The 12,279-nt window shown below is 38.6% G+C and overlaps 1 protein-coding gene across 1 annotated transcript; it reads right to left on the bottom strand.

The window, feature by feature from the left end:
- Positions 1-392: 392 nt before the first annotated feature.
- On the bottom strand, positions 393-11,825 carry LOC117990286 (cytochrome P450 6k1-like). Its single transcript, XM_034977749.2, has 10 exons — positions 11,680-11,825; positions 9,288-9,450; positions 8,610-8,807; positions 7,566-7,712; positions 6,887-7,071; positions 6,183-6,334; positions 5,106-5,224; positions 4,084-4,189; positions 3,283-3,531; positions 393-571 (listed from the first exon to the last, which is right to left on the bottom strand). The coding sequence occupies exons 2-10, from the start codon at positions 9,447-9,449 to the stop codon at positions 399-401; spliced, it is 1,491 nt and encodes a 496-aa protein (XP_034833640.1). The 5' UTR covers position 9,450; positions 11,680-11,825; the 3' UTR covers positions 393-398.
- Positions 11,826-12,279: the final 454 nt, after the last annotated feature.

Below are 12,279 nucleotides of genomic sequence, written 5' to 3'. Positions count from 1 at the left end.
CTAACCCGGTGCGGGTGACGTGCGCGGTGTGGTGTGCGGGGCGCCCCCCCCCCCCCCCCCCCGCCTCATACCCGCAGGGTGATTAGGTATCTCGCGACAGGTTTGCGACAGGCGTAAATCATTGCTGTCAAAACAGCGGCTAGAGAGAGAGCAATAGCCACAAAGCAAAATAAGAAGATAAAAGAATAGAGACAGCAAATGAACTGTCGCGTTGCTGTCGCCACTGCAAAGTTTTACGTAATCACCCCACCGATTACCATCTCAACCTGTTGCGGACTGTAATAGGTGTAAGGGAATCAAATAAATAAAATAACTAAAATAAAAATTTAAAAACTTTATTATCATCAAGTAAAAAAACAGTAGAGAAACAAGGAGTGAGCTTATAGTATACTTATTCCTTAATTCCTAGGCTCAAAGCGAACATAAAGCGGTTCTCCAGGCAGGTACAGCACGCATCTATTGTCGGCCTTCACCTCTATCGGCTTGGGTTTGCCGGGCACAGGGTACAGCTTGAAGTTCAGGAACACGGACGACAGCGCGTGACGCAATGTTGTTTGTGCAAAACGGGACCCTGAAAGTTCAACATCATTTTATGATTTATTTATTCATTTGCTTTCATGGTTACATGAAGCCCCGTTAGGGCATTGCAAAGTTAGGTACATTAACAATACATACATGCTAAATATATAATTATTATACAATTACATGCAAACTACGTGTTACATTATTTTATAATAGATTTTATCAGGTAATTATATAGGGCATTCATTTTGAATCGAAATTATTTTTATTTATTGATTGATCGCACTAACTCATTAAGTTTGTTATAATGTCAATTAGTTTCTTCTTTGTTAATAATTTAGTAATATTAAGTAGGTACAAGTATGTTAATATAAAATAGTTTCGATTTTCAGTAAGGATGTCATATTAAACTTAAATGAACAGGTTATAGTAAGTACAACATAGTCTGAAGCATGTATTTAGAAGTAATAATTCTTATAACTTACATAAGTATTAGTAGGTGTTTAAAAATTCTTTGGTCTAAAGTCTAAACATACAAATAGGATATGCAAATATAGTGTCGGTCGTGCAATTGAAGTCATGTATTAAATAGGTAGGTATGGTTAGTTTTGCAGTTTTTAAACCAGCTGCGCGGTTGCGGGAGGATGACAGCTACAATGTCACGATCGCAATCATCTCTGATTGGTTAACACTCGCTCAATATTGGCTACAATGCATTGTTGCAACAAGAATCGCACAAATTCAGCCAATCAGAACAATTGAGATTGTAATAATGGTTGATGCAGGTTTTAGACAGTCGCCCTGCGGGATGAGCATTGACTTATCGAGGCGAGGGCTCACAAGCAAATTGACATCGCTAAAGTGGCCCGGTTTGCACACATATACCCTTGTGTAAAAAGGTTTGTAAAAATATAAACCTTAACCATTGTATATAAAGTTTAATAACGATTGCGAAATATTTATATTTAAGACTTCTTGTCATCCTAATTAATATTATAATTAACGTGAAAGTGTGGATGTTTGGATGTTTGTTACTCAATCACGCAAAACACGGACGCAATGTTGTTTGTGCAAAACGGGACCCTGAAAGTTCATTATCATTTTAAACCAGGAAGAGACAATCAAGGTTGTTTGATCTTATCAATATTATAATAATTGTATGACGACTAAACTCACGTGGTCAAGATAATTTTAAGCAGGAAGAGAAAAACAAGCACAGATAACGGAAACAAAGGACTGACTGACTGATCTATCAACGTACAGCTCAAACAAATTGATGGATCGGGTTGAAATTTGGCATGCAGATAGCTATAAATAAATGACAGAAATGTCCACCCCTAAGAAGGTAAAATAGGGGTTTGAAATTGTAGACCTCGCGAACGAAGTCGCAAGCATAAGCTAAAAGCAAAGGACTGACTGACTGGTCTATCAACGCACAGCTCAAACTACAGGACGGATCGGTCATGCAGAAATCTATTATGATGTAGACATCCTTTAAGAAAGGGTTTTTAAAAATACAACCAACAAGGGGGTAAAATAGGGGTTTGACATTTGTGTAGACCACGTGGACAAAGTAGCAAGCATAAGCTAGTCTAAATATACAAAAGGAAAGCACTGACTGACTGGTCTATCAACGCACAGCTCAAACGACAGGACGGTTCGGTCATGCAGACAGCTATTATGATGTAGACATCTTTTAAGAAAGGGGTTTTTGAAAATTCAACCGATAAGGGGGTAAAATAGGGTTTGAAATGTGTGTAGTCCACGTGGACGAAGGCATATAATCTGGTAATATATTTTATAAATAAATATCACTCATGATAGTTCAAACACTAAATAGGTTTTTTCACTAATATTATAATATACTAGCTTCTGCCGGCGGCTTCGCCCGCGTGGGCTATGGGAAACAAATGGCATTTTTTTTTTCAGAAACAAACATTATAACATCAGGACGCACACCCTGAACAGCACCGAATAACACATATAACCTTCCAACCCCCATTTCATCCCTTTAGGGGGGGATTTTTCCATAGTCGTTTCTTAGCTGAAACTGTACCATACAAACTTTCATCCCCTATTTTACCACCCTTATGGGCGAATTTTTCAAAAATCCTGAAACACGTATTTCTTCATTCGTGATCGAAAACCCAAATACCAATTTTCATGCAAATAACTTGAAAAATGACGGACTTTCATACAAACTTCCATCCCCTATTTAACCCACTTAGGGGTGGAATTTCGAAAAATCCTTTCTTAGTGGATACCTACTCTTTACAAAGAATAGACCCTCCAAATTTCATGTCTTTAGGACCAGCGGTTTAGGCTGTGCGTTGATATATATGTCAGTCAGTCAGTCAGGACTTTGATTTTTATATATATAGATTATTTTATCTACGCACATTGAATACAAAAATGATATCATCAAATGACTTTTAGCAAAAATTGGCAGTTCTGAATTACATCAACAGTAATGAAAAAACAGTAGGTAGGTACAGATCTTATCTTGATAACTGCTACGACCTATGATAATTGTCACTTTATACTTCGTCGTTAAGTATAAGCTCAATTACTGTTAAATGCAAAGCTTTAAATGACCATATTGAAAAATGGTGGAAATCCCTACAAGAGACCTGTGTCCAGCTGTGGACGTCTATCGGTTGATGATGATGATGCGATTGCTCTCCAACTAGAGCTCATCATTGCTTTCTTAGCATGATTGTCGTCAAGTGCAAGCCAATCGCCAAGCAAAAAAAAACTCACCTATACAAAATCTCGGTCCTTCTCCAAAAGGCATGTACGTGTACTGTTTGATATCCTTTTCATTTTCTGGCAAAAATCTGTCAGGATCAAACTTTTCTGGATCAGGGAAGTATTCAGGATCATAATGCATGCCGACACTGTTGACGTACACCGGCATGCCAGCCTTGACCGTCACTTTGTCGTCGATTTGATAGTCTGCTATAGCAATCCTGTCCAGCCAACCCATAGGACTATACTTGCGAAGGCCCTCTAAAAATAAACCAACCAAATTTTATAAAGATCATTTTTTTATCATCATCCCTAATCCATGTGGATGAAGTCACGGACGTCCTCTAGAAGAAAAAACCGGCCAAGTGCGAGTCAGACTCGTGCATGGAGGGTTTCGTACTACAGTCGTATTTTTTCGACATTTTGCGCGATAAACCAAAAACTATTATGCATAAAAATAAATAAAATCTGTTTTAGAATGTACACGTAAAGTCATTTCACATGACATCCCACTTGATATGGGTAGTTATCTAACTTTGAAAATTGAAAAATTATTAGTTCATGAACACATTTTTTGTTTATGATTTCGGTTTTCGGATCTTTTATTTACTTGTGCTATAAGACCTACCTACCAGCCAAATTTTAGGATTCTAGGTCAACGGAAAGTACCCTGTAGGTTTTCTTGACAGACGGACAAAGAGACACACAGGCAACAAAGTGATCCTATGAGAGTTACTTTTTTCCTTTTTAGGTACGGAACCCTAAAAACTAAATTAATCTTCAAATCGAACTAATAATAGTTTTCAAGCATACCTTTTATACAGCAATTAAGATAAGTTAACTCTGTAAGCAATTGTGTATCAAAGTCTTTGTCCCCAATTCGCTCTTTTGCCTCTTTAAGCTCTTCGTATAGTTTATCCTGCAATATAACAATTTTATTTCATAATATGAACTATTACAATCAACACGCCGCAGTTAAAAAAACCGGCCAAGTGCGAGTCAGGCTCGCGCAATGAGGGTTCCGTACTACAGTCGTATTTTTTCGACATTTTGCACGATAATTCAAAAACTATGATGCATAAAAATAAATAAAAATCTGTTTTAGAACGTACAGGTGAAGACCGTTCATATGATACCCCATTTGATATAGTTATCTCACTTCAAAAGTTGAAAATACTAATTATTAGTTCATGACTACAATTTAATTTTTTTTGTGTGATCTAACACTAAATTCACGGTTTTCAGATTTTCTAAAAATCGAAAAAAATTGTCGTTTACGGATTGTGATGTCTTTATTCACCTTCCGTACAGCGTACGTACGACTGTAATAAAAAAATATGGTTTTTTTTTAATTATTCTCTGTAATAATGAATTCTAGCACCATAAACTACCGCTATACAAAAAATCACTTCATTTTATTACTACAATCCAAGACGCTATTATTAATTAATTATTTGGGTTGTAGCAGTTACTTCATATCTCTTACTAATTTTATTGCTGACTAGCTTATGCTCGCGACTTCGTCCGCGTGGACTACACAAATTTCAAACCCCTTTTTCACCCCCTTAGGAGTTGAATTTTCAAAAATCCTTTCTTAGCGGATGCCTACGTCATAATAGCTATCTGCATGCCGAATTTCTGCCCGATCCGTCCAGTAGTTTGAGCTGTGCGTTGAAAGATCAGTCAGTCAGTCAGTCAGTCAGTCAGTCAGTCAGTCAATCAGTCAGTCAGTCACCTTTTCCTTTTATATATTTAGATTTTATCTGTCAGAAAGATATAAATAAATACATAACCTCAGAGAGATAGACGACACAAAAATAAGTAATGGGTTTTACCTGTAGGTCAGGGTTATGTGCCATTTCGTATGTGACCCAAGACAGAACACTCCCGGAAGTTTCGAACCCACCGAGTAGAAAAATGGCCGCTTGTGCAAGCAACAGGTCTTCGGAAACCTCTGAAAAATAATGTTACTCTTATTTACTTTAATGGACCCTGAGACACAGGTTTATCAAACTTACTTCAGGGTTCCCGACACTAAACTGTAAACCGACATTGTTGTGATAAATAAATTTTCATTTCATTTTCATTTTCATTTCAATGGTATAAAAATACCAAACTTATTCTAGAACATAAAAATTACAAATCGAAAATATCATCTAAACCACCGCAACGAGGCAGTGTGCTGGGAACGCTGGCAGCGTTACCTCGTTGAATGGCCAGACTAATATGCTGACCGAGGTAACTGCCAGCCCTCCGGTCCCCCGTGGATTCCGCGAGACGGGATGAAAGGTCCTTAAAAAAGGATCTAGCATCCTCGCCCCACGAACCCATGGTCTCCACCCCAAAAGGCACAAATATGAAACTATTTTCTATATTCTCATGTTTGCGCCTCTTGGCCCTTTCTGCCTTAGTAGCCGCCGCTCCGGCCGCCACGGAGGTCGCCTGTACGTGTGACAGCGCCAGTGTATCCCACACGTGGCATCCCACACAAGCGACCTAGCTTGCTTCCACGGGACAAGAGTCATACCGTCTGGTCTCTTGCCATCGCTACGTGCCAAACCATTTGGTTCCAATACTGCAGGCACATTAGCCGTGACAAGAGACCTACGTATGACGTAAGACGAAACAATAAAAATATATAGGCAAAAATTCCTAATATTAATATTATTATACGTCATGTGAAAGTGTGGATGTTTGGATGTTTGGTACTCAATCATGCAAAAACGCATTATCAACATGGATTAACACACAGGCATACTTTTTATCCCGGAAAATCAAAGAGTTCTTGCGGGATTTTGAAAAATGAAAATCCACGCGGACGAAGTCGCGGGCATCAGCTAGTAGCTATTATTTTTTGGAAAACCATGCGACTTTTTTAACTCTTTACATTTTATCAAAGTACACTATTTTACCTTCATTACTATCTATCTTGTCCTTTTTGAGTTTGATCAGAGCATCGAGCAAGTCTTTGGTTTCTCTGTTCTCGTTTGCTTCTCTGTTTTTAACGATTATTCGGAACATTTTTTGCAAAAAGGCTTGTGATTTTCTTGGGAAGAACTTTAACCTATGAAAATTCAAACATTTTTTTAAATAATTTACTGTACCTACTTAGTTGTTTAATTGAATAAGTTGTGGCTTTTAATTATTTTACGACTAGGGCCAATAATAAATCGTCTAAATGGATAGTACTTATTAGTGATGTAACGAATATTGGCATTCGTATTCGCATTCGCGGATATTCATATATTTTTGCATATTCGCATTCGCAAAATTACTGCGAATGTTTTGTGAATATAAAATAAATTGATGTAATAGTTGGTTAATAAATTTAAACAAAAACTGAATATTCGCATTCGCATTCGCGAATGTTGGCAGCAGATATTACCATTCGCATTCGCACCCGCTAATGTCCAAAATATGACATTCGTTACATCACCAGTACTTATTGCTTAAGTCTTTTCAATGAGCCACGGCTCTAAAACGACTAAAATTTCACCGTGGATAATGCCACCATAAGATTATGGACATTTCGACACCTTTGAGCGTGCTTCAAAAAAGGGGGCCCGTACCAGGGTTGTTACTAACATGTCAGGAAAAAACTCGATCTGAAACGTACCTTAAATAGTCAACGAAATCAGGGAAGAAGAATATACTGCACCAAGTCAGGCCCCGCATGAGTCCAAACTTGCCAAAGTCGTAGGTGATTGACCTCATCGGGCCCTTGCCTGTGAGCGTGGCGTCGCTTGGCACTCCGAATGCTGATGTGCCAATGACATCGGTCGTAAAATCCACATACATTACCTAAAATATACAGGGTGTTATTAGAGCGCTATCAGAAACGAAGACAGGTACATAAGATACCACAAATAAAAACACGAAAAAAAACTGGTTTTTTTTTTAGAAGTTCGCAATATATTGCAAACAAAACATCTGCCTGATGCTAGAGATCAGCGAACGTTGCGTAGATAGGCACCGCGAGGTCAATGGTGCGTCGTAGGTGGGGCATTGACCCCGAGTTTTGCACACTATAAATTGCGGGTTTGAAAAATACTAAACAAGTATTTATAAGGCAGATGGTCGACATCTAATTCACTCACTTACGTTTCATCCAACGTTTCAGATAAGAACCATTAGGCAAGAGTGAATAGGCATCTTTTAGGTGGAAGAAGCGTGCTCGGAACTAGATGTCATTATTGTTTTTTATGAAGCATAAGTAGATGATTGTCATCAAGCGCAATCTTAGAAAAAAAATTATTGCGTACATACAATATGTAACGTGATTAAGTAGTACTTACTTTGAGGTCAATAGGATTATGTCTATCATTACGTATCCTCTGCGCGAGTTCCTTGACTTTCAGTTTGATGAAGTCTTGCAGGACCCTTAGCTTGGCTGCTGTGAATACGGAGCTCAAACGTTGTCTCAAGGATGACCAAATAGGATCCTAAGACATAAAAGTTTTTTTTTAGGTTCACGTGTATTATTGTCATTTTTTTAGCATCTGCCACATGAAACATTGAATTAGTGAGGGAGCTCTTGGTTTGATCCTGAATCAACTAAATCTATACCAATATTATAAAGAGGTAAAGTTTGTAAGTTTGTATGTAGGGGGTAATCTCTGGAACTAATGAACCGATTTGGGAAATTATTTCACCAGTAGAAAGCTAAATTATTCTTTTTTTTTAAATAGATATAGCGAGCAAACGAGCAGGCGGGTCACCTGATGTTAAGTGATTACCGCCGCCCATGAACATTTGCAGCACCAGAGGAACCGCCGATGCGTTGCCGGCCTTTTAGGAATTTGTTGGTCCGCCCCTTGAATAACCCCATGTTGTAATCTATTGGAAACACCGCCGATGGGAGTTGGTTTCACAGTTTGCATGTGCGTGGAAAGAAGGATCTGGCGCAGCGGAAGGTCGAAGTGCACCAGACACCCAGGTGGTGAGGGTGAAATTCCTTACGGTGGCGCGCGGTGCGGTTGTAGAAAAAAGAGGGTGGAATGAGGTCAAAAAGCTTTTCAGAGCACTCCCCATTATAAAGGCCTAATTATTCCTGAGTTACATAGGCCATATTTTATTTTCAAGGATAGAGATCCCTACGAAAATTGTAATAAGCTAGCTATACCCTTGCGAAGCCGGGGCGGGTCCCTAAGTGTCAAATATTAGGCAAAATTCGTAGGGTATAGGTAGCTGTTATACATTACAGATTCTAACGGTTGCCGTCGACTGAGTCGCCGGGTAACTAGTCGACCGTGCGTATTGGGCCTAAAGCACGTTAAACCAATCAAGAAATACGGCCCGTGTGTCCAACCAAGTTTTAGCAAAAATTTCTGGAATCTTACATTAACGGTAAATAAATTCAGTCCTCCAATAGGATCAGAGTCTCCTGAGCTCAAGTATCTGTTCCTGAAGTTGGCGAAGTCTTTGACCAGTATCCTTCGAGCTATGTCCGGTGAGTTGACAACTAGACCTGGTCTCCAGAGGAACCAGATCCCCACGTAGGGACTGTTGAGCTTGTACAGCTGCCGAAGCCATAGACCCTGAAAATCAAAATCAAAATTTAGTTCATTTAGGACAATTACTAGCGTGTCTTATGTTACGCCTGTGACTCTACGACCGGTTCGGAATGAAGGTTCTACTGTAAAAAGCCAGCAAGAAACTCGGCAGCTGCTTATTTCAAATCGTAAAAAGCTCAACCAGTCGCTTCCACGCATCTTTGTCACTAAAGTTTTTTTTTAACCCGTAGGATACTTATTATCATCATCACAACCTATCACCATTCATCATTATCAACAACCCATGGCCGGCTCATTACTGAGTACGGGTATCCTCTCAGAATCATCGTGCATGCCTGACAGTTCCCCATAATGTTCTCAAAGTTGTGTGAAGTCTGCCAATCCACAGCATAGCATACTTAGGCCTAAATACCATTCATTCTGATAAGAAACCCGTGCTGCCCGTGCTCAGTAGTGGGTCGGAGATGGGTTGATCATGATGCTGAAATAAATAAATAAACTTACAGGATTATATCGCTGCAAAAAGTTGAGGCTGCCAAGAACGGGGTTGGGTGGTAGGTACGGAACCCCACGAACTGCCCAATAACTTTTCACTGACAGCCATTTCAGGTAGAGCCACGTGAAGAGGCAAGTGACTGCGGTGATAACTACCAAGTAGATATACATTCTGTAACAAACAAAATATATTATAGTACATCTACATATAGTACGCGGCAGAAAGTAATGTACATCGGCCTTTAGAATAACATTTCGGCTGTGTAGAGCGTTGTCTCTCTCAATCATCTATGTGACGTTTTGTCGGTCTCAACGACAGAGACAACGCTCTACAAATCTGTTATCTCCTTCTAAAGGTGTCTAAGGTCGCTACATTACTTTCTGCCGCGTGGTATTGTAAATGAAACGTAATTTAATATTTGTTTAAAAATATTGCTCGTTCTGAAGATAATTCCTTTGCTTTGATAATATCTTTTATAAATATGTGGAATAGTTTATCATTTTTGGGGATCCGTACCTCCAAAGGAAAAATGGACCATTATAGAATCACTTTGTTGTCTATCATTCTACGAGTATCAAGCCCCTTTTTGTCAGAAATGCGTTGAGGTAAAGTTTATATGGCCCAATCGTTTAACCAATTTTAATGAAATTTAGTTTAGGGATAGCTTGTACCCCGGGCAAATAACCATGTGGACTAAGTCACGGGCATTAACTAGCACCTACCTATTAAATATTTAAGCCTGCTGTCCCTTGGAGTTACAAAAATCAAGGACGTAATCGAAAACTACAGCTATAGAAACCTATAGGATTCGAATAAATTTATATATTTTGGAATAGGTATACTGATACATCTATATCAAACTCTAGCTATAGAATCATGAAAGGAAAGCAAGGTCTCACAATAAATCAACAAAATAGTAACACGTGCTTATATCTATCCTTATACGGAACCTTCGGTCCGCGAGTCCGATTCACACATGGCCGGTTTTTGTGGACAGTTCACACATTATCAGTTGCCGTAACCTCGGCACCTAATTCGCGGCAAAAATTATACATAATATCTACTTTTTATCAGACACTGAATTATCGAATGAGCATATAGTAGGGGACCCCAAGAGGCTAAATAGGGATTTACTCGAGCGTCGTGGGGACCTATTGGATTGTTAAAATTAGGTGCTTAAAAGAAAAAAAGATTATATGATGTGACCCCTTTCCCTGGTGGGAAAAACGGTTTTCAAATTATTTTATCGCAAAAATATTTATCTGCTGGTTTGCATGGTGGGGGTGGTCATACAAAGGTGTAGAAGGGGGCGCTCCATCTGCTGCATTATCACTTCCCACCAGGTCTATAGCCCATAGGCGAGTCCATAAATTAAAAAAAAAGAAAAAAGACCCAAAAATATTTATCAAACGCGTCAGATATTGAGAAAGGGATGTTAAGTGAATCCTCAAGTAGCTCCTATTCAAAAATCTGACGATATGGACACAACCACAAGTCATGACCGATTTTTGAAATTTTGTGACTCTCCCCTTACGTCACGCTCAAATTGTCAGATCAATAAAATGCACACTTTACTGCATCTAATTTACTTACTTTGTCTTAATCTGACGCGCTCGAGTAAATCCCAAAATCCCCTCGTGGGCTCCCCTACCAATAGTATTATTATGTTTTAATTAGTACCTGCAGTAAACTTGGCCATGACTGCTCAGAATGCAAAAGGTCAGGTTAGTATAAAAACCTAAGAGACCAAGGTGCCTTTGTTTACCTATTATTAGGGCTCTGTACCTCAAAAGGAAAAACGAAATCACGAAGGAAATCACTTTGTTGTCTGTCTGTCTATCTGTCCATCTGTCTGTCATGTCTATCAGGAAAACATATAGGGTCTTAGTATAGGGTACTTTCCGTTGACATAGAATCATGAAATTTGGCAGATAGGTAGGTCTTATAGCACAAGTAAAGAAACCCTCGGTGCGCGAGTCTGACTCGCACTTGGCACGTTTTTGTATGAACGTCATCATACTCAGGTTCGACGGCGTTCTTGGATGCGGCCTCGCACCGCAAGCATTGCAAGCAAGCTCATTTTTTATCCCGAAAAATCAAAGAGTTCCCTTAGAATGTTTTAAAAACTCAAATCAACGCGGATGAAGTCGCGGGCATCAGCTAGTCTCTACATATTATAAAAATGAATCGCTAAATGTGTTGCTGATCGCAAATCTCGAGAACAGCTGAACCGATTTCGCTAATTCTTTTTTTATAATATTCCTTGAAGTACGAGGATGGTTCTTACGGAGAGAAAAATTTTAAAAAAAATCCTGAAAAAGAATCGACTGTTAGGCGGTACGAAGTTCGCCGGGGCAGCTAGTAGTTTATAAATATAATCAATAAAACTTAAACATTTACCTTAATATCAAATTAGTTTTTCATAAACACTCATTTATATGACATAAAATATTATGCCATAGACACTATCACATTAATTAATTAAATTACCCCAGTCACTATGTAACTTTAAATAGGTATTTTGTAAAACAATATAATGACCTCTTCCAGCGAGCAATACAAACGTACTACACTATATCTACAAGCTTCAAGTTCTTATATACTTACACGATATCTGATTGTTTCTTTTTTTTCACTAAAACCAAAGATATCGATGGTCCCAAACTACAAACTGTTATCTACAAAAACGTGATTTTGCAATATTTTTTTTAAATAACAAAGCTTTTGTATTCAAAACAATAAAACTGCTGTTCCCTATCCTGAACGAACCCAGTAGGGTCTTAGACTACAGTCCAAGACCCTACTATATTTTATTATTACCTACAGGTAATAATAAATTGGCGTGATTTTTCGTATAGCGGTAGTTCATTTTATATAGTTTACTAGCTTTTATTTTATATAGTTTACTAGCTTCTGCCCGCGGCTTCGCCCGCGTAGCCTACAGGAAACAATTGGCATATTTTTTTCAGAAACAAACATTATAACATCAGGATGCACACC

This window comes from Maniola hyperantus, chromosome 17, assembly GCF_902806685.2.
Source record: "Maniola hyperantus chromosome 17, iAphHyp1.2, whole genome shotgun sequence".
Lineage (NCBI taxonomy): Eukaryota > Metazoa > Arthropoda > Insecta > Lepidoptera > Nymphalidae > Maniola > Maniola hyperantus.
Note: the sequence above shows the minus strand (reverse complement) of the source record. Positions and strands in the feature narration are given on the sequence as shown.